The sequence below is a fragment of the Maniola jurtina genome, chromosome 26, assembly GCF_905333055.1.
Source record: "Maniola jurtina chromosome 26, ilManJurt1.1, whole genome shotgun sequence".
NCBI classification, from domain to species: domain Eukaryota; kingdom Metazoa; phylum Arthropoda; class Insecta; order Lepidoptera; family Nymphalidae; genus Maniola; species Maniola jurtina.
Window position 1 is genome coordinate 2302224 of NC_060054.1, and position 24240 is coordinate 2326463.

General features: G+C 35.4%; 1 protein-coding gene and 1 long non-coding RNA gene across 33 annotated transcripts in view; one reads left to right on the forward strand and one right to left on the reverse strand.

The window, feature by feature from the left end:
* Window positions 1-24240, forward strand: part of LOC123878547 (zinc finger protein 358-like) — a 139904-nt gene that overhangs the window by 15212 nt on the left and 100452 nt on the right. Inside the window, exon 6 of one of the 32 annotated variants that reach the window (XM_045925781.1) lies at window positions 12100-13929. The exons of 27 other annotated variants lie outside the window; for them this stretch is intronic. In XM_045925781.1, the coding sequence (XP_045781737.1) occupies window positions 12100-13247 (1148 nt within the window). In that variant the 3' untranslated portion in view covers window positions 13248-13929. Of the gene's footprint in view, window positions 1-12099; window positions 13930-16945; window positions 17543-18347; window positions 19845-21532; window positions 22284-23406; window positions 24186-24240 lie in introns of those variants that run through there. 4 more of the 32 variants (XM_045925784.1, XM_045925810.1, XM_045925800.1 and 1 more) reach the window with 4 other exon arrangements.
* LOC123878564 lies at window positions 29-13255 on the reverse strand. Its single transcript, XR_006798846.1, has 3 exons — window positions 13242-13255; window positions 11657-11663; window positions 29-123 (listed from the first exon to the last, which is right to left on the reverse strand). It is a non-coding gene; the product is annotated as an uncharacterized LOC123878564 (long non-coding RNA).

Sequence of the window (24240 nt, forward strand, 5' to 3'; positions counted from 1 at the left end):
AGTCCACCGTCCAAGCCAACACAAAAGCATGTGCCATTTATGATATGTCAAGACTCTACCACCGGTTCGGAAAGAAAATTCGACTGAGAAGAGCCGGCAAGATACTCAGTAGTTGCTCTTTTGCTCTCTTTTTAGAGTTCCGTACCTCAAAAAGAAAAAAAGGAACCCTTATAGGATCACTTTGTTGTCTGTCAAGAAATCTATAGGATACTTCCCGTTAACCTAGAATCACGTAATTTGGGCCAGATAGATGGGCACAACAAGTAAACGAAAAATCCGAAATCCGTGAATTTGTGGTTACGTATCACAAAAAAATAATAATTAAATGTGTTCTTGAACAAATAAGTATTTTCAATTTTTAAACCAAATGGGGGTATCATATGAAAAGGCTTTTCCTGTACATTCTAAAACAGATTTTTATATATTGTTATGCATAATAGTTTTTGATTTATCGTGCTAAATGTCGGGAAAAATACCCAAGTACGGAACCCTCGGTGCGCGAGTCTGGCTCGCACTTGGCCGTTTTTTATCATGACAGTCATAGGGAATCTAATTAATGACCTTGCTATCATGGTAGCTACCCAATTAGAAACTTAATTAGGCCAAAGTTACTCAATCCTTTAAGCAAAAGTCAGTCAAGTCAGAGTACTCCTTATTTCAGTCTACGTTTGAAAAAGTTACAGTTTTTGTATGTAACGTCATATTTTTTTTTACAAATTTTATTTTGTGTGACTGTATATTTTTCTAGTTTTAAGGTGTATACTTTTATATAGCATGGAGAAAACATCGTCGATTGGATTCCGTATTTTGAACTTAAAACTGTGTTGAAACCATTACTATGTTTTTGAATATTTGACCTCGTATTCAACTTTGTGTTGAAACTATAGCTATGTTTTTGAAAATTTGACCTTGTACTTACTATTTCAATTTGAAGTATAGTCATGGATCTGGAGGCATGAGCGAATATAGTGGGAATACTTGCGCACACGCACACTTGACCATTCGCTCTAAAAAGGAATGCAGGTGTGTCTGTGTACCGCAGACCGTAGGAATACGCGTAGCAACCAATACGGGAAGCAAAAAATGACGTGATATGACAGCCAACCAATCACAGAAGATTGTGCGAAGATGTCCGGTAACCAATGCGGGAACCCAGAGTATGACTTGATATGACAGCCAACCAATCACAACAAATTGTACGAAGACGCGCTGCGACCTATACGGGAGGCATCGTGTGACGTGATATGACAGCCAACCAATCACAGAGGATTGTATGAAGACGCGCTGTAACCAATACGGGAGCCGGATTATGATGTGATATGACATCCAACCAATCAGGACACTGACGCCATCGAAGCCTGCTAACAGTATCCAAAGTATTCTGAGTCCTGCGCGTTCATGCCTTTAGATCCTTGCCTAGAACTATACTGTATCTATGACAAATGAGAAAACATAAAGAACAGCGACTGAACTCATATGCCTTAGACTTAAGCCTTAGTTAAAACGAGATAGATTTATGTCAGCGATATAGCGCTGTCTCATTTTAACAGTGTCTTTATTCTGAGCAAAGTCAATGCGCTCTATACATCTAGATATATATTTTTTTTAATCTGGCTTTCTGACTAGTATGGTTCTAGTTCCTAAGATAAATTAGATATTGATTTTTTTTTTATCTACACTTGAATCTAACAATTATTTATTATTAGTGTAACATGCGTTTCGTCTTTTAAGAGTTTGAAGACAACTTGAAGCATTTGACATTTGTCTTTTAATTTGCCACATTCCCTGGCAATTATGAACAATGCCCGAATAATTACTATATGTTTAAGTGTACCATAATATACATATTATAATGTGATTTAAGCACATTTTCTTTACTTTACGTGGTGTTTAGTTGGAAATTAGTGTTTGTAAAGTGTTATTTAACTGAACGCATATTTTGGCAATTATTTTTGACACATTTCCTGGCGATTATGAATAATTCCTGAGCATTAAGATGTAATAATGTATGCTAAAAATATATACGATTTCGGTACATTTTATTTGGTTTGTGGGGTATGCTTTTGGAACTTAGTGTTTCTGAAGTGTTATTCAACTTTAATCATATAGCAATTTTTTTTTAAATGTTGCCTGGCAATTATGAATAATGCCCGAATATTACGAAATAATGAATGATATAAATACAGGGTGTTTGATAATTAGTATATAAAGACGACACGTACCCATGCTACTTTGATCTGATAAATACAATGCTGAAGTATCATGACGAAATAAAATTATAAAAATTTCCATACAAAATTTTAAAAAAAATTATGTCAAAGTTTTCATGACCCTAACGTGCCCTAACTCACCGAGATCGTTGGCCATCTTTAGATAGGCAAAGGCCAACGATCTCAGTAAGTTAGGGCACTTAGAGCCATGAAAACTTGGACAAAAAAATTAAAATTTTGTATGGAAATTTTTATAATTTTATTTCGTCATTTTACTTCAGCATTGTATTTACCAGATCAAAGTAGCATGGGTACGTGTCGTCTTTATATACTAATTACCAAACACCCTGTATATAAGATTTCGGTACATTTATTAATTTTGCGGAGTGTATACTTGGAGCTTAGTGTTTGTGAAGTGTTTTTTATGTAGTTCATCAGCTCTAACGTATTATAGAGCTAGGCTCAGCAAAAGCGAAGAGAAAGTAAGTAATTACTTATTAATATTTTGCCCCCCCAGAAACCTGTTGATATTTGTACTTAAAGGTCAGGGTCCTTTAATATTGTTTATGACATTTTGATAAATTAATCCCATCAAAAACATAAATGTGAAAATGTAGCCAAGTTCGAACTTGAGGAACATCTTAGTTTAATAAATGAAGATGATAAAAACATAAAATAAATGTGAAAATAGAGCCCAGATCGGACTTAAGGAATATTTTAGTTCAAATAATGAGGAGAAATCAACTTTACAAAAATTGATGATATCCCACCAAAAACATAAATGTGAAAAAAGAGCCAAGTTCTATAACAAGCGAGGAATTTAAGCTTCGCCGATAAAAGCATTGATATCTAAATGGGTGCCAAGTTCTATAGAAGGTCTTTGTATAATTCCTACAAAAATGTACAAAGATCTTTGATTGTTTTAAAATATTGTTTATGTTATTAAATACATAACTTGGCAAGTTTGAATAGTCAATTAATCATACATTTCATCTACATACATCAATTATTCGTGGCGAAAAAAGTTGCCAAGTGCATTTTTAAGCTTGAAATATATAGCATATTAGACGTTAAATATGATTAATTGACTATTCAAACTTGCCAAGTTATGTATTTAATAACATAAACAATATTTTAAAACAATCAAAGATCTTTGTACATTTTTGTAGGAATTATACAAAGACCTTCTATAGAACTTGGCACCCATTTAGATATCAATGCTTTTATCGGCGAAGCTTAAATTCCTCGCTTGTTATAGAACTTGGCTCTTTTTTCACATTTATGTTTTTGGTGGGATATCATCAATTTTTGTAAAGTTGATTTCTCCTCATTATTTGAACTAAAATATTCCTTAAGTCCGATCTGGGCTCTATTTTCACATTTATTTTATGTTTTTATCATCTTCATTTATTAAACTAAGATGTTCCTCAAGTTCGAACTTGGCTACATTTTCACATTTATGTTTTTGATGGGATATCATAACTTTTTGTGAAGTTGATTTCTCTTCATGTACTTATTAAAATTACTTCACAAATATTGCACAGAATTAAACTTTAAAACAACACGATAATAGAAATAAACCAAGAAAAGAACTTTATCTAAAATACCAGATTTCCGTACCTAACCTAATAGGGTGTCTAAAACTTTACTTACTTTAACTATCTTACAGATCTTTTTAAAGTTAAGGCTTTTAAAAGTATTTCTTGAGAGTGGCACGTGTAACGTTTGATTATAAGATCTTTTATAATAATGCGTACCATATTACTCTAAGTACCTACTTTAAGTTTATTGGAAATAATGAGTTCAACACATTTAAACGAGTTTTGCTGTATTTGGTTTACTTAACGAGCTAATAATAATAAATACCTTGCATCTACTTATATTACCTACTCGTAGTTTACGATTGAGTAGTTTTGAGTGCGAGTATGGATATAATCGGTTAGAGTTCAAGTAATGAAAGATTTTGGTCCCCGTATTGGAACATATTGAGTTCGATTGATTGTTTCATATTCTTTTGATTTCCTAGGTTAGAGTGAATTAATTTGATAATAACCTTTGGAAGAAGACTTGATATTAAGAGAGTGTAAGCTTCTTGAAACCTTCTAAAAGAAAGAAACTTTGAAGTGGAATCATTTACTTGTGAAAAGTATTACCCGTGTGCATTAACATGGCACCTGGCTCGAAAACAACCCCTCCCACTTCCCTGCGCGATGCCACGCTCTCGCCGTTCTGCTACTGGTCTCGCACGGCGCGGCGGCTCGGCGAGAGCGGGACAACGCGCGGGGAAGTGGGAGGAGGGTTGTTTTCGAGCCAGGTGCCATGTTAATGCGCACGAGTTATAAATAATGATTGGTAGCTCCACCACGCCACCAATGGTGAGCTTCTACCTTCCCTTGATATCCCAGGAAGCATATTTAGTCCTTTGATTAATATAATATCCAAAGACTAATAAGTCTCCTAAAATACCAAGAAACTGTAGCTACTGCTGTAGCCCACACACGTCATCATTTCAATTAAACTACGCTGCCTATGCTAAACATACTTTTTGGAAGTTGTCCGTTCCACTTATGATCAAAAGTGCAGCATAAAAGCTGAAACTTTTCGCATTTTTTAATAGTAATAATCATAATATACTTCTATAATATTTTATTAGTATGGACAAGTAGGATTGATATAATCCTCAGGGTCAGCAATCAACGATTTAGGTATATAATATATAAACTGTTCTTTAGGTTTTGTAGCACAGTTTCTTCTAGCAAACATAATTTTGAATTACAAGACCAAGAAATATTATTTAGCTTATTTTTCTCTTGTAAATTAAACACATTTGCTTGGCCCTCATCATTTATTACTATAGTTTCATCTGAGCTTAATACTTTGTATGAACTTTCATAGTAGTAGGGTTCTTGAGTGCTCTGATGTTTAGATTACCCTGCAAGTATGGTAAATTTATCTTTTATAGATGTCTCAACTCTCAGGGGAGAGTACCTACGTAATACGTACTACGTATACCTACAGTAATTTTTTTTTTTGGAGGCGATCAAAAAGTTTAATGTAACTATTCACCATATTATTACGTCGCTGAAGAACTTACTTAACAATTTTTCTGCTTCCAACCGATTTTTTATTTTATCTGTCAATTTATTTATTACGTGGTTTTCACTTGTGTATGCTAATTTTTTCTTTGCCTGATAAGAATTTCCAGTGTTAAAATAGATAGGCTTAATAACTATTAGGTACTTCCTCCCAACACTCTGCTACTGGAACTCAGGATACCACGTACGCACATGGATTGTATTTCCTATGATGCAAATTTTAATCAAGCATGTTAAAATAGATAAACTTAATAACTAGTACTTCCCAACACTCTGCTGCTGGAACCCAGGATACCACGAACACACTTAGATTATTTTAAAACTTATGTAATTTAACAATAATTGAGTAGTGAATTCCTCTTTAAAATTAAAATAAAATATCGAGACGCCAACTCAATAATAGAACATAATCACACGATCTCGTGAGTTAAGTTTTTGTGGTTATTTTCACTATTATTTAACTAGGATCTATATGTTAAGATTAACATGAAAATCTGAGAAAAGCAATGCAAATAAAACAGCTTTCGCCACCTTCCCGAGCTTGAATGCCTCTACTCTTAATATCCAAACTTGAAACGAACTAGTAACAATATGAATTCTTTTTTATGCCAAATATCTACAACTAAGGGTCAACGCAGACCGAGCGTGGTGAGTCAAGGTGTGATGAATAGAATAGAGACTGCACTTCGAGTGGAGGTGGTTTCTTTGCCGGGATCTTAAGTAGAGTGACCAGTGACCACTATGCGAAAATCTCGATGTTTTAAACAGGCACAGTTTTTTTTAAAACTAAGCATGAATATTTTTCTCATTTTTAGGGTTCCGTACCTCAAAAGTAAAAACGGAACCCTTATAGGATCACTTTGTTGTCTGTCTGTCTGTCTGTCTGTCCGTCGTATCTGTCAAGAAACCTATAGGGTTCTTCCCGTTGACCTAGAGACATGAAATTTGGCAGGTAAGTAAGTAGCACAAGTACAGGAATAAATCTGAAAACCCCGAATTTGTGGTTACATCATTTTTGTTGGATAAAGTTCAGTATATTCATCTTCATAAATAATAATAATACAGATTGTAATTTTTATAATTAAGTATTTTTAGTATTTGAGAAAATCTGTGTCACATCATTTAAAAAAAATTAAAATGTGTTTTAATTTTCAAAGTAAGATAACTATACCAAATGGTGTATCATATGAAAGGGCTTTACCTGTACATTCTAAAACAGATTTTTATTTATTTTTTATGTATAATAGTTTTTGATTTATCGTGCAAAATGTTGGAAAAAATACTCGAGTACGGAACCCTCAGTGCGCGAGTCTGATTCGCACTTGGCCGGTTTTTTTACACTTAGATTGTATAATTTTGTTTAAATATTTCGGCTGAAGGGCCTGTTTATTTCAGTCTTGACTGCAAAGGCGTGCGCTTGGCGTGCATCCTCTCACCATTCCGGTGGTGTGCCTTGCACCTTATGGATCGCGATATCTGACATCTGGCAAAACAAGTAAATTAACAAACATACACCAAACAATGTCTAACAGGGTACCATTGATTGCCAAGAAGTACTAACAAAACAACGACCTTTTTTTTGTGGTTCCATAGGCAACAAGGAACCCTTTATATTATTATACATAGTTTTCCAATATCCGTCCGTTCGTCCGTCTGTCCGTAGTAGGTATTAGCACAAAAAGTTGTAATTTGACATGGGTATTATATGTATTATAGTATATCAGTGGTTGGATTTATTAATATGACTTATGACATTGATAATATGTATTAAAGTAACATTTTCACGGGTAAAATTTATTGAATCTTTTTTTGGCTCTTATATTTTTTATGGAATATAATAACTTCTTAAGTTGATAATATAACAAATAGTACCTAAGTATAGATAATATTAATCAGTAATTGTTTTTGAGCTTCAGGATACAATTTTAAAACATAATCATTTATGCAAGTAAAGCAAAATGTTATGTCGAGTCTCTTCAGCTGACCAGTAAGGGCTGCATGGGACTTCAACATGTGCACTATAATTGTTTGTTATTGTTTCAAAGGTTCCTGCTTTTTTATGCGTTTCATTGTGCATAACCGAGAATAAATTTACGAATATTTTTACGAAAATTATAGTAACTAGTAATTATTAGAAGATATACCATAATATATCTAACCTTTAGATATACATACATAACTTATATTATCATCTAAGATTACCCCTTACCCCATTATAAACCAGTCAAGTATCTCGCACACGATGGGTTCTGCGCCATCGTACATGAAGAAATAACACTTTTTTTGTGATGTAAGCCTAACCACAAATTAACAGTTTTAAGATTTTTTCCTTTACTTGGTTTTTATGATAATATTGCTACCTGCTTTTCATAATGTTCTAGGTCCGTTAGGTTTTGATTCCCTTGACAAGACACCAGGTGTGATTTCACTTTTAATACGAGTACAATAGTACCTAACTAATAAGTACAGTATGTCAGATATAGTATACCTAACCTTTAGGTACATAACTTTTATCTTCTGAGATTACCCCTTACAAAAAAAAAATACACAATTAGACCACTTAAAACATACAACGGAAAATCAACTCTGTGAATAGTTTATATTGTACTACCTGTCCGTGTGAAAGCAAGCAAAACCGAGGCAGGTCACTAGTATATATGAAGTTCTAATGTTATGTTCCTTGCTTTGGAAGTAAATCACCTATTACTACCCATATTAAAGAGCAAGTATTTGTTTGTTCTTCAATCACGTCGCAATGGAGCAACGGATCAACGAACCAACGTTACACAGTTTTACAAACTTAAAATGTGCACCTCGATCCATACTTGCTGTTCTACTAGCCACACCAATAACTTTGTCATATAATATATGACATATTAAAACATAATTTGCTATTTTCTGATTTTTTCCTTTGTATACACCTAATTACCTATTACTATACCAAATTTGAAGTTTCTAAGTCACCTGGAAGTAGGTTAGGTTTTTGATGAGTGAGTGAGTGAGTGAGTGTTAAAAATGGCACTTTTCAGACCTTAATAACTTATTATCGATAAAAGATTTTTTCATGAAATTTTGGATTCTAAGCGTTTAAAGGGGTCTTAATAGATATGCAAAATTACAAATATGTAGGTTCAATAGTTTCTGAGTTATGGGGGGGTCAAAGGTAGCTCGAAATGGTTCGTGTAATATACACTTGTCAGCGTGCCGCCGTTCTTATTAGAATCGAACTTGGCGAGACACGCTGTCGCGTGTCTTGATTAATTTTTGAATAAAATAAGCCAAACTAATTCCATTCTAATATTATAAATGCGAAAGTGTTTCTGTCTGTCTGTCTGCCTGTATGCTACCTTTTCACGGCCCAACAGTTTAACCGTTTCTGACGAAATTTAAGCTTATATCCCGGTGAAGGACATAGGATACTTTTTATCCCGGAAACTCAAAGAATTCCCACGGGATTCCCAAAAACCCATCCGTTTAAGCGATTTGTATGAAATTTGATACCGATATAGTTTGCGTCCCTGTAATTGACATAGGCAACTTTTTATTCCGGAAAATCAAACAGTTCCTACGGGATCTTTAAAAATCTAAATCCATGCGGACGAAGTCGCGGCCATCCTCTAGTATTTTTATATGGTACTAGCTGTAATCATGCTCATCTCTATGCTAATCATATCGTAGGCAAGTAATATTTTTAATCACTTACATTGACAATAATATTAATACATAACATTAGGTAGGTAACCATAGTATTATTTTATTACATATTGACTTAGGTGTCAATTGTCATGCATAAATTATGTTAACAGGGCTCTCTCCGTCACTCGCTTCATACAATCGTAGTTCCAATTTCATTTGAATATTAAGCAACCAAAGTCCATGAAATTTTGCAGACATATTCTAGAAACTAATATCTGTGTCTGTGGTGTTTTAGATTTTTCTAAAAATATGTAGTTTTAAAATTACAGGGGCTCAAAGATTTGTATGTAAATTTTTAAGACCGCGTAACTTTGAAACCGAATATGTATTTTAACAGAAATCTGGAAACCACAGACATAGATATTAGTTTCTAGAATATGTCTGCAAAATTTCATGGACTTTGGTTGCTTAATATTCAAATGAAATTGGAACTACGTTTGTATGAAGCGAGTGACGGAGAGACCACTCTTAAGGGCTGGGCCCTACGTTTTCGTTTTAAATATATAGGTATTCTATTAACTAACTATACATAATTAATTTTTTACTTAGTCCATTTTGGAAACGTTTAAATATATTTTTATTTAAATTAATTATTTACCATAAATTTTACGTACAAAAAAGATTATACTCATTTCAAACACATCCATTGTGTTGTTTCGTACACAAATAAATTTTTGTCTATCTTTGAACAGACTTTAATTTGAACATCTAAACAGGACGCCATCAAAATATTGCGTGCGGTAATTGCAACAGTTAATTTTATAGAATAATGCTTATAATTTATAAAGATATACTTAGATCTAAAAAATGTGATTTTTAATAATAAATAGATAAAATAATAATATAAATCTGACATAATATGAAACGCTTCGTTACACATTGACTTATAATAGTGGGTGTAGACAAGGGTTCACAAACAAAATGTCATAGCTCAAGTGGCCTGGTTTGCACACATACAGGGTGGAATTTTGTAATGCCACCTGGAGGGAAAGTACTCTTAATTCTGTAGATAGAAAATTTTACTCAAAGAAAACATTCCTTTATTTTTGAATAGAAAGAAAACTGCTTTCAAAGATTTTCGAAAATTCGCTTGCCACACGCGGGAATCGAACCGACAAAAATCTGTAAAAATTACAACCTGTACTTTTATTGCATAGATCGTTAAGATCAATTATAAGGATGAAATCTTTCTAAGAATAATTCCACAGTCAATATTAGACTTGCCTTTACAAAAGTTTAAAAAATCCATTAAAAGTATGCTCCTGGCAAAAGCATATTACACAATCGAAGATTATGTAAATGATAAAAAAGCATGGATTTGACTCGCTCCAGCAATGCGCGAGTCTGCAATTGCTTATATAGTATAGAATATTATTGTAAATTGAACAATTGAAAAGAGCAACCGCCGAGTTTCTTGCTGGTTCTTCTCGGTAGGAACAGTATTCCGAACCAGTGGTAAATTATTTGACGATTCAAAAGCACTTGTAAAAGTTTATTTGAATAAAAATCTATTCTATTCTTTTCTAAGAAACTTGATAAATTAAATGAAATGAAAACCAATTCCACCCTGTATAGGTACACCGAGACGCATGGAGTGCGTCAGGGCAGTTCCAGCCTAAGCACGCAGTAAGGATATACATATTTATGTTTCTTATTACGAAATGAAGAAAAAAGTTTTACAACATCAACAACATAACAACAAACAGTTCATTATAACCTTAACACCTGAACATTTTTAACCCCCGACCCAAAAAGAGGGGTGTTATAAGTTTTTTTTTTTTTTTTTTTTTTTTAATTAACTATCAAATATTGAACGTTTTACAAATGCTTTTAACACAACAAAAAAAAACCACTAAGGTTTAGTATTGTTGCTTATCATTCCGTCCATTAATCGATTTTGGGTATAGTGCTTCCATAAATAATATATACATTATTTATAGAAGCACTAGGGAACGTTACAAGATAATAATTTCTTATATTTAATTTTTCAAAAATGGGAATTGTTAATATTTGTTTTGAAAGTATGATTTTAACTTGTGTTTAAAGTTAAATCCGGTAAGTCCTGACCTAAATGTATTATCTAAACTATTTATTAGGCGAGGGATCATGTACGAGCTGGTGCGCTCACCATATTTATTTTTTGCAAAGATGGTAACTAGTTTTTTTTGAGTTACTTTGCGTGTCTGAATTTTGTTAGTAACTTCCTTTTGTATGGCTAAATTAAAAAATAGTTCTTTCAGAAGCGTAAATTGAACTTTGTCATAAATATTAATCACTTTACAATACTTAAATATAAGATTTTCATTATTTTTTGCAAGTAGTTTAATATTTAGAGGAACAATGGTTTTTTGACGTGTGTATCTGTGTATCTGTGTCTCTGTGTTTCTGTGTATCTGTCTGTGGCATCGTAGCGCCTAAACGAATGAACCGATTTTAATTTGGTTTTTTTGTTTTGAAAGGTGGCTTGATCGAGAGTGTTCTTAGCTATAATCCAAGAAAATCGGTTCAGCCGTTTGAAAGTTATCAGCTCTTTTCTAGATACTGTAACCTTCACTTGTCGGGGGTGTTATAAATTTTTAATTTACACTTGTAAGACCTCTAGTCACTAGAAAATTTAAAAATATGTATTGGAATTTTTCAAATGAGAGCAAAAACATTTATTCTAAAATAAAACTTAACACCTAAGGAATGAGTCTACAAAGAGTATATTGTAATAGGCATATTGGCTGTTATTTTTCGGACCGCACGCAGTTAAAGCACTTGTCATTTCTTGAGCATTTTATTTCTATGGTTTTGACATTGATATTGTAGCAGGAGACAATGTATGCTGATCTAGTTGTTCTTTTTAAAAATATTATTTTGGAAGCATATTAAAAAAGGAACATTCCATTCTCTAAGCCATATTCGAAAGGAAAATGGCAGGATCTTCTACAGCGAGGGTCCGAAGACCTGTCTTCAAAATAGTTTCTGGCTATAAGATACCAAATGGCGTTACATAAGAATTTTTTAATAAGGATTTGCAGTTTAATTTGGCATAGCCAACGCCAGACAGCACCATGCGAGCAAATGTATTGAAAATAATATTATTTTGTCTTCAGGGTGGATACAACGTGTGAGACGCGGGAGGGATTATAGAACAGATGGCGACGGATTTATCTGCTCCCACTGCGAAGAGTGGTTCGAAAAAGTGCGTCATTTGTACCGCCACTTGCATAAGGAACATATTGTGAACAATACAGAGAAAGGCAAACGCAAAAAACTGAAGGTGATATACAAGAAAGATTATACAATAGATGGCGCTCAATTCGTGTGCTCCCACTGCAATCAGGCGTGTGATAAAGTTAGTGCAATCTGTCATCACGTACGTACCATACATTTCAATATCGTCAAACCAAAACCAGTGGGTCGCCCAGTCAAACGCGTTAAAGATTATTTGACTGCTGGCGGCAAATTTCTCTGCGCTCACTGCGACGAGACCTACGACGAAATGTCTGAATTATTCACTCACATACGTGAAGAACATTACGATGCACAGAATCTCCAAGTCAAGAGCGGGAAAGACTACAAAATGTTTGGCGACGAATACCTCTGCACGCACTGCAAGAAATTATTCGAAAGAATTAAGCCATTGTACCTGCACATCATTACTGATCATTACAAGATACCCAATAACCAACTCTTAGTTAGATCCGCGAGGGATTACATGAAAGATGGCGACCGATTCGTTTGCAGACATTGCGATAAAATTTGCGTTACAAGCGATCATATCTATAATCACTTGCGTAACGCCCATTCCATTATCCAGATCCCAAGATACACTTGCGCGGTTTGTAACACGGGGTTCCAAACCGAGACCGAGTTCGTGAAACACAAGTTGGAGGAACACAATCTAGACGAACGGTACGAGTGCAAAGCATGTAACGCCAAATTCAACGCGAAACACACATTGTCAAAGCACGTCAGTGGTTTCCACTTGCAAGGGAAGAAACGGAAGTGCCCTTTGTGTGACTACGAAGCCTACCACGCGAATAATATGAATAGGCATATGTATATACATAAGACAGAGAAGAGCTTTAAGTGTAAGTTTTGTAAAAAGGCCTACCTGAGGTTGGCAACATTGCGTCTACACGAGCGTATACACACAGGCGATAGACGATACAAATGTCAAGTTTGCGACAAGACGTTCGTGCAGAAGGCGAGTCTTAACTACCACATGGCCAAGTATCACCCCGAAGTGAACTTTTAAAACATAATCAATATAAGCCTTAGTATGTATACACATACGTAGTATGTATACATAAGACAGAGAAGAGCTATAAGTGTAAGTTTTGTAACAAGGCCTACCTGAGGTTGGCAACATTGCGTCTACACGAGCGTATACACACAGGCGATAGACGATACAAATGTCAAGTTTGCGACAAGACGTTCGTGCAGAAGGCGAGTCTTAACTACCACATGGCCAAGTATCACCCCGAAGTGAACTTTTAAAACATAATCAATATAAGCCTTAGTATGTATACACATACGTAGTATGTATACATAAGACAGAGAAGAGCTATAAGTGTAAGTTTTGTAAAAAGGCCTACCTGAGGTTGGCAACATTGCGTCTACACGAGCGTATACACACAGGCGATAGACGATATAAATGTCAAGTTTGCGACAAGACGTTCGTGCAGAAGGCGAGTCTTAACTACCACATGGCCAAGTATCACCCCGAAGTGAACTTTTAAAACATAATCAATATAAGCCTTAGTATGTATACATAAGACAGAGAAGAACTATAAGTGTAAGTTTTGTAAAAAGGCCTACCTGAGGTTGGCAACATTGCGTCATCACGAGCGTATACACACAGGCGATAGACGATATAAATGTCAAGTTTGTGACAAGACGTTCGTGCAGAAGGCGAGTCTTAACCACATGGCCAAGTATCACCCCGAAGTGAACTTTTAAAACATAATCATTAATTAGTTTTAAGAAGCTATATACTATATACTAATAAATAAAATTGAAGTGTCTGTCTGTAATTTCGAAATAACTGCCTCATATTAAGCTCATAGGGTTATTTGAACGATACCTTAACTGAATCACACTTTTTAAAATTTTTGTCTGTCTGTCTGTTTGAAAAGGCTAATCTTCGGAACGGCTGAACCGATTTTGACGGGACTTTCACAGACAAGTAGAGGATTGACCAGGGCGTAACATATGCTACTTTTTTACCGACTTTCAAAAAGGGAGTTGTGTTTTTCTACCTATTTACACCGTAATCTCCGAGATTTCTGAACCGATTTGCGTAATTTTTTTTTAATCGATAGAAGAACTTCGCGAAATTTGTATCATAAAAAAATTGGATTCCAACTCCTCAATCCTGTTGCTGCAGGGGACCTGATCACCAAGACTGATGGGGTGGAATCTAAATCCACGCGGACGAAGTCGCGGGCATCAGCTAGTAATAGAATAAAGCTAATGGATAGTCAGTGTTTCTAAATGTAGTCACTGGAATCCAGGAATGCCGCTGATACGCTGATAAGGTGTTGATAAAGTTTTTTTCTGGTCCCAGATGAAGAATTATTAGTTTTGATAAGAATATTTGTAATTGCAAAATTCGTTCACCTGGCCTCACTCGTGGTGAAGTGCAGTCAGAGGGAAAGGGTGACATGCACAAATAACGTTATTTCCGTCATCTGTGGAAACAGCTCTATTTAAGATTCCACCCGCCAACGAGTTATCGCTTTGATGAAGCGGGTTGTTGAAATATAATATACGTACACACAGGTCTATAGGTGCTTTTTTTATCCGACTGCGGCAAAACCAAAAGGAAGGGTTATGATTTCAGCAGTCTATGTATGTATGTTTGTATCCAGATTTGTATGACTGAGGTGTCAATTGATTCGTTGTAAAGGTCCAGGTAACTAGGCTATATTTTATACGAAAAAAAATGACCTAACGGATGTTACATCACAGTGTTTTTTTTTTTTGCTATTTTATCGAGTGGGATGTCAAATGAAAGAGACAAAAATTCTGAGCTTATGTATTTAAATGTATATTAATTCTAAAATATAGCAAGTGACAGAAAAACAATTTTACTCTAATACTTCAGCGTTTATTAAGATTCAACTTTATCTTGTTAGTCGTAGCGTTGATAGATCATTCAGTCAGTCACCTTTTCGTTTTATACAGGGGTGTTTGGTAATTAGTATAAAAAGACGACACGTACCCATGCTACTTTGATCTGATAAATACAATGCTGAAGTAAAATGACGAAATAAAATTACAAAATTAAATTACAAAATTTTAATTTTTTTTATGACCAAGTTTTCATGGCCCTAATGTGCCCTAACTCACTGAGATCGTTGGCCTCGGCCTATCTAAAGATGGCCAACGATCTCAGTTAGTTAGGGCACGTTAGGGTCATGAAAACTTTGACAATTTTTTTTTTTAAAATTTAGTATCGAATTATTTATAATTTTATTTCGTCATTATACTTCAGCATTGTGTCTATCAGATCAAAGTAGCATGGGTACGTGTCGTCTTTTTATACTAATTACCAAACACCCTGTATAATTTAAAGAAAAAGCCACAAATCATGCGTATTTTTTAACGTATTTTGTATCAATATCATATAATATTTTGTAGTTTCTAAGTTACTTTTAGTTAAATCAACGTAACATACAAATGATTTGTAAGACACACTTGATTGTATTTCATAGTAAATAAACTGTTTTCTGTAATAATGCGTATTTTTTTTGTATTCGCTAGTGTTTTCGTCAGTCCCTAAAATAATATAAAATACTAGTTTATGCCAGCGACTTTCACACATATGCCTTTTTTAGGAACATAATTTTAATAGCTTTTTCAAAGTGTGAAGGCAAGTTTAACATTGACTGTGAAATTTTATTATAAAATATTACACTCATTCTCACAAAAGACTTTCGGACTTTCCTGAAGCGAATCGTAGGAGTCGCGAGCTTATTACGATTTCTACTTTGCCTGTCGTGTAAATGGCTGATTTTTTTGTAACCTTGAAATGTTTTGTCGTCCAAAAATATATGATCCATTATAACATTATAAATGCGGAAGTGTCTGTTTGTCTGTCTGTCTGTCTGCTAGCTTTTTAAGGCCCCATCCGTTGAAACAATTTAGACGAAACTTGGTACAGAGGTTGCATCCCGGGGACGGCCATAGGCTACTTTTTATCCTGGAAAATTTAAGAGTTCCCACGAGATTTTAAACTCCTATTATTTAAAATATTTTTATTCAATTAAACTTTTACAAATACTTTTCAATCTTCAAGTGCATCTACCACTGGTTCGGAATGCCTTTCCTACCTAACGTGGACTTCATCTAGTTGTAAATACATTAAGAAGCTACTGCAAAGATACCTATTTCCCTTTTGAACCCCCAACCCAAAAATAAGGGTGTTATAAGTTTGACGTGTGTATCTGTGTATCTGTCTGTGGCATCGTAGCTCCTAAACTAATGAACCGATTTTAATTTAGATTTTTTTGTTTGAAAGGTGGCTTGATCGAGAGTGTCCTTAGCTATAATCCAAGAAAATCAGTCCAGCCGTTTGAAAGTTATCAGCTCTTTTCTAGTTACTGTAACTTTCACGTGTCGGGGTGTTATAAATTTTTAATTTACATGTTTTGTCTCTCGTAGGGAATCGCGCGGTTGTATACAGGATGTTTGGTAATTAGTATATAATGACGACACGTAACCATGCTACTTTTATCTGATAAATACAATGCTGAAGTATAATGACGAAATAAAATTATAAAATTTCCACTTAAAATTAAAAAAAAAAATGTCAAAGTTTTCATGAACCTAACGTGCCCTAACTCACTGACATCGTTGGCTCCGCCTATTTGAAGATGACCAACGATCTCAGTAACACCCTGTAGAAGCAAATGTACATATTCTTCTCAATAGAAAAGTTTTATTCTTCAGGCAATCTCGTCAAACGCGGCAGGGATTACACCATAGATGGCGACCACTTCCGCTGCACCCGATGTGATGAGACGCACGATACAATAGTTCCAATGTACAGCCACATACGTTCAGTTCACTACGGACAATACAAGTTCAGGTGTCCGATTTGTGACATGGGATTCATGTTGCAAGTCAAATTCACGGAACACAAGCTAAAAGAACACAACCTAGATGAAAGGTTTAATTGTATGGCTTGTGACAGTAAATTCAACTCAAAAGTTCAGTTAGGCTTGCATATCAATGGTTTCCACATGCAAGGACAAAAGATTAAATGTCCATTGTGTGACTTTGTAACGTACAACCCTTCTTATTTGAAAAGGCATACGTATAGACATAAGACAGAGAAGAGCTATAAGTGTAAGTTTTGTAATAAGGCCTACGTGAGGTTGGCAACATTGCGTCTACACGAGCGTATACACACAGGCGATAGACGATATAAATGTCAAGTTTGCGACAAGACGTTCGTGCAGAAGGCGAGTCTTAACTACCACATGGCCAAGTATCACCCCGAAGTGAACTTTTAAAACATAATCAATATAAGCCTTAGCTATAATCTAAGAAAATCTGTTCAGCCGTTTGAAAGTTATCAGCTCTTTTCTAGTTAGGTACTGTAACCTTCACTTGTCGGGGGTGTTATAAATTTTTAATTTACACTTGTTGTTTAAGTTATGGACTGGCGCAGTCAGACCTGCTGGCAAGCGACAATGCAGCCTAAGACGGAAAGCGTTTTGTGCGTTTTTTTGTTTGAAAGGTGGCTTGATGGAGAAACTTTCAAAAGTAATCAGCTCTTTTCTAGTTACTGTAACCTTCACTTGTCGGGGGTGTTATAAATTTTTAATTTACACTTGTGAATAGTCTAATAGCGTTAAATATATTACGCTTATACATCTAATAGATAGCTCATGCATATTTAACACTGGCCAAATACTTAACCTGAAAAATTCTTCTTCAAATTACGTACTTAAAGGCGCCTTTGAATAGTTAATGATCCTCTGGTACATATAGATACAACAAGAGTACAATTACGCTTTTGAATAGTTGATTGAATCTACCACTGATAGGTACCTACATGAATATCTAAATAGACTGTAAAACTCCTATAGTGAAATAATACCTTTGAATAGTCAAATAATATATGTAGATAGAATGAAGGATTTGAATAGTAAAATGAATCAACCAATATACTCGTACCTACATATAGACAGCTTCTGGATATTTTATGCTCGCCAAATACTTAAAAACTCCTTAAATTGAAGAGAAATGACGAATAATGAAATAATCTAAGCTCGAAGAAAAACCGATAGTAAAGTAAAGAAGACAGTTATAAACGAGGAAGTAAAAAGTATTTTTTTGTCTTCAGGCCACAAAACGGCGGCAAAACGGCAAAACATGTTCCGCCTGCGGCCCGATGATTGCAGGACAGAGGGCGACAGATTCGTGTGTGGGCACTGCAACAGGCCTTACGGGAATCTAGTCTCCCTGAGATACCACCTAAAGAGTAAACATTACAACATCCCTAAACACGTGTGCCCCGTTTGTGGCAAACAGTACATGACTATGGCCCCATTCACCATCCACAAGCTTCAGGAACACAATATAGACGATCGGAGCCACTGTAACGCTTGCAGGAAATCTTTCAACACCAAAATCCAATTGCGTAAGCATATAAACAACTTCCATATGCTAGGAGAAAGGTATCAATGCCCGCTATGCGATTACGAATCGTTTAGCTTCGAAGGTATGTACAAGCACAAGTATAAACATAAGACGGAGAAGGATTACCAGTGCCGGTTCTGCAGGAAGGCCTTTGTGAGGAAGACGACCTTGGATCTGCATGAGAGAATACATACGGGGGATAGACGGAAGATTTGTAAAGTGTGTGGGCAGGCGTTTGTACAAAAGGCCAGTCTGAATTATCATATGAACAAGTATCATCCTGGAGTGGTTTATTAGATTCTTCATCAACCGTTATACATCCACTGCTGATCATAGGTCTCTTTAGGAACTACCACATGCCACCTATGGGTGCACAAGCCTCATATAAACTTCCATATGCTAGGAGAAAGGTATCAATGCCCGCTATGCGATTACGAATCGTTTAGCTTCGAAGGTATGTACAAGCACAAGTATAAACATAAGACGGAGAAGGATTACCAGTGCCGGTTCTGCAGGAAGGCCTTTGTGAGGAAGACGACCTTGGATCTGCATGAGAGAATACATACGGGGGATAGACGGAAGATTTGCAAAGTGTGTGGGCAGGCGTTTGTACAAAAGGCGAGTCTGAATTATCATATGAACAAGTATCATCCTGGAGTGGTTTATTAGATTCTTCGTCAACTGATATACATCCGCTGCTGATCATAGGTCTCTTTAGGAACTACCACATGCCACCTATGGGTGCGCAAGCCCCATATAAACTTCCATATGCTAGGAGAAAGGTATCAATGCCCGCTATGCGATTACGAATCGTTTAGTTTCGAAGGTATGTACAAGCACAAGTATAAACATAAGACGGAGAAGGATTACCAGTGCCGGTTCTGCAGGAAGGCCTTTGTGAGGAAGACGACCTTGGATCTACATGAGAGAATCCATACGGGGGATAGACGGAAGATTTGTAAAGTGTGTGGGCAGGCGTTTGTACAAAAGGCGAGTCTGAATTATCATATGAACAAGTATCATCCTGGAGTGGTTTATTAGATTCTTCGTCAACTGATATACATCCGCTGCTAGACATTACCATGTAGGTCTCGGAGAATAGAAACTTCCACGCAATCCATATATGCTTTTTTGCAATTTACGTCTTTTTAACCAACTGCGGCAAAGCCAAAAGGAAGGGTTATTATTTTAGCAGTCTATGTATGTATGTATGTCTGTTTGTATCCAGTTTCTGTGTGTTCCACCGTAGCGCCTAAACTACTGGGTCGATTTTGATGAATGTTCGTCGTTAAGGTCCGGGTGACATAGGCTACATTTTATACGAAAAAAAGACCTAACGGATGTTACATCAAGAAAAGTGGCGGTCTCCAAAATTTTTTTTTGCTATTGTATCGAGTGTGATGTCAAATGTAAGAAGGGAAATTTCTGAGTTTCTAAATAGAAATGTATTACAACATTAAAATATACCAAACGACAGAAAAACAATTTTACTATAATATTTCAGCGTTTATTGAAAAGGTTTTTTGCATTTTAGGCGTAAGACCGACAAAGTATTTTTGCTTTGTAATTGCTCTTCTTTATTTATTAGTATAGAACAGTTTTATTTGGGATCTTTTTATAATTGTATCGGTGCTATGTTTTTCTTAAAATAGAGATTGAACTCTATTTTTCGCTATAAAAATGTCGTCTCTGGTTGTAAGCCGGAATCCTGAGCTTATGTATCTATCATTGAAATTAGAATTCGTTCAATGGGAGCGCTGGTCGATTTCTAAAGTAACTGTACAAATGTATATGTAATCTTTATGTTGTAAGTCAGCAAAGGGGAAATAGATAAACACATATTGGGCATTGAAAACAAAACTGACCTTATCCAAAATCTCCATTTCAATAAAAATGCATTTTTAAGGGTTTCGTACCTCTAAAGGAAAAATGGAACCATTATAGGATTATTTTGTTGTCTGCGTGTTTTGAATTACAGTTAATTTTGTTGTATCTCAGAAAAGTCAATTTTGGATAGTGTCAGTTTTTGTTTTCCATATTAGGGTTACATTAGAAACCATGAATATAAATAATAATTAATGTTAAATAAGTAATTTAGACTATTGTTTGTTTTTACTTTTCAATTATTACATTATATGAATTATTGCACTTTTTGCATTTGACGTTAATACATGTAAATATTTATTTAATTTAAGTCATTATGACTGAATAAAAAAGTTATTTTAAAATTTGTTTTATTTATAAAATAATTACCATCTTTTATTAAAATAAATATACCAAGTTATCCGGAAATTTAAAATGAAGCCTACACTCACTATTCAATTCAAATCAACTCAATTATCTTTATTGCGAATTTGTGTTAGTTTACAGATCTTAACACTATTGTTAGGTAGTAGAGCAACATCTCTTTAAGATATTTCTACTTGCCTGCTACTACCTAAGAATGTGAACAAACTTTGAAAATGCTAAGTAGGTACTTGTAAAGTTAACTTAAATTGTGAAATAAATAATCTGCCGTTCTTTACGAAAATGACAATAGGTTTGGATTAGGCTTTTGTATACACACGCTTTTCACAATATGTACAGGCAAATTGTGAAATGAACTCCCTTCGACTATGTTCCCACTAAATTTCGACTTAGAATATCAATAGTCACCTAAGTTCTCTCACCATATATCACAATTAGCAACTTTACAGAAAAGAAAGAACCTTGCATCTCGATAGTATTTAAAGTAAGCTGGAGAAAATTATTCTGACTAAAATAAAAATAAAAATTATTAGTAAATGACCATGAAATGATCACGAAAGAAACGAATGATTAAGATAAAGATCAGGAAGAAGACGAAAGCGAAAGAGAAAAGGAAAATAAAAGATGTTTTTTTGTCTTCAGGGGACATAGAGAAGACTTGCGCCATCCAACCTGGCGATTTTAAACGTGATGGCGACAGCTACGTCTGCAACCACTGCGGGAAGATATACCATAAAAAGAACTCCCTAAGGTTCCACATAAGAAGCCAACACTACAACCTATACGACTGTCCATATTGTGACCAGAAATTTAAGACGATAACCCCTCTTACCGTCCACAAGCTACAAGTCCACGATATAGATGATAGAATAACCTGTAGTGGCTGTAACGGAAAATTTAACTCGCAAATATCATTGAAAAAACATGTTAAAGTCTTCCATATGCTAGGGACGAAGTACGCATGCAAGTTATGCGATTACGAGACGTACGACCGCGAAGGGTTGTATAAGCACAAGTTTAGACATAAGACGGAAAAGGATTACCACTGTAGGTTCTGTAAAAAGGCCTTTGCAAGGAAGACGAATCTGAGTCTGCACGAGAAAATACACACGGACGAACGCGGTCAAGTGTGCAGAATATGTGGGCAGGCGTTTGTGCAGAAAGCAAGTCTTAACTACCACATGGCGAGATATCACCCACAAGCCGATTTCTAATGCCCGCGCCTGCCGCAAGAACCGCATTTGAGCAACGCATAGAAATGGTTTGTTTTTTTGTGGCGTTCTTAGAGACTCGACGAGACGATTTTCAAACGATATTTTACTAATTTCAAGGCTTCTAAGTTTTGTTTAAATGTTCCATCGTGATGATTTCTAGAACCTGAATTCGTGGACTGATCTTAATGGTTCTTGCATTAATAGATTTGTAATAACTAAAAATATTAAATCAAATTGTATTTAGCTAAAACGACCCGTTTTTTTACTTAGTAAACACCAGATCTGATGCAGTGCAAACCCCTATACTTAGAATTTTTTAATTACTTGTTATTACTGGTAATGGTTCTCCAAAGGCAACTATGGTTAATTAAATTAAGGTACGCTTACAAGGGCAATTGAAATTCTGTAATTGCTGGCAATTTATAGTCAATTATGATGTCACAACCACATGAAGCAATTTACTGCAGTACCCAACAATACTGAAAATTTCAGCAATGTTATGCGAAATAATTGCTCCAGATTATTCAACTATTTGCTCTAGATCGACCCATACGAGTCACCGAGCAATAATTACTTAGAAATTTATTAGCACACCATTAGCAGTAATACAGTTACAATAATACATAGCAACAGTTTAGTAAGTCATAAACCTTTAGATAAAGACTTAGGTCTTTCTATGATCATCGAACAGAAAAGCTGTTATTAATCATATCGTTTACCAAAAGCTGAACCACGTATCAGATGACTCAAGAGCTGGCGCTTATTTAACTTAACGACTAAGTCTAACCATACGAGTACACTGAGGCAATCATCATTATCACACAATCAGTAACCAACCCATTACTGATGACAAGTTTTCTCTCTAAATGAGAAGAGTTAAGCCATACTCAGCCACGCTGAGCCAGTGCGGATTGGCACACTTCACACATTACGGAGAACTCTATGGGATGCAGGTTTCCTCACGATATTTTCCTTTACATATAAAGAAAACATTGTTTAATTCCTTAAAATGGATATGACTAGGGCATCAGCTAGTTAGACATTTTAATTTAACACAATATTTTAAGCATGTATCATAAATAACTAAAACTGGACTACTTACAATTGACCTGCTGGCTGTCATACTTAGAATTCCGTTGCGCCTAGATATTACCTTTTTATTAGAAAAACGGTATGATGACTGAAAGTAGCGAAAAAACTGCAATGAACCAAAAATCTCGATATGAACCTGTGTCTCCCTAAGTATCGTACCCGGAGCACCCTGAAGTGAATGGGATGTTAATGAGGATTTTTTGTGTTCAGGTAACACAAAATCGCTTCCCGATGGCGATTACAGAAGAGACGGTGACACATACATCTGTAACCACTGCGACAAGACATGTGTCCAGCTGACGGAGATGCTACTACACTCTTGCTCCAAGCCTGTACTAGCACAGCAAGGGATAGTAGTGCGTCCCGGCGAATACAGGACAGAAAGCGGCAAATTCATCTGCAACTACTGTGATAAGAGATATAGGATCATGAGGGGTCTCCGAAAACACTTGACTATGACAACCAAAGATTGTCCGTACTGCGAGCTCCGTTTCTGTAACACTTCCGCATTCATAGTTCACAAGTTAAACGTTCACAACGTTGATGATAGAATCAACTGTGAGGCGTGCGATTTCAAATGCAGCTCAAAAATGGTGCTCGATCGTCATCTAAAAATATTCCACAAATTGGGAAAGATATATTCCTGCAAACAATGTGACTATGATACGTTTAATGTCCAAAGTCTGTATAGGCATAGAGTTAACCATACGACTGTCAAAAGATTCGTCTGTACTTTCTGTGGTAAGACCTTTCTAAGGTTACAGACTTTAAAAATGCACAAGAGAATTCATACGAATGAGCGCACTAAAGTGTGTAAGGTATGCCAGCAGGCATTCGTGCAGAAAGCCAGTCTCAACTACCATATGAAGAAATATCATCCAGAAGCTCGGTAACTGTCGTTAAAGCCACACGTTAAAAGTATGCTCCTAAATTTCCCAAGCGCCATTTTATTTAAAACAATGTGATAATTGCTGACATTTGCGAAAAAAACCACAATAAGAACCAACAACGGGATTTTACAAAAAATTCCAGAAATTGCGGAAC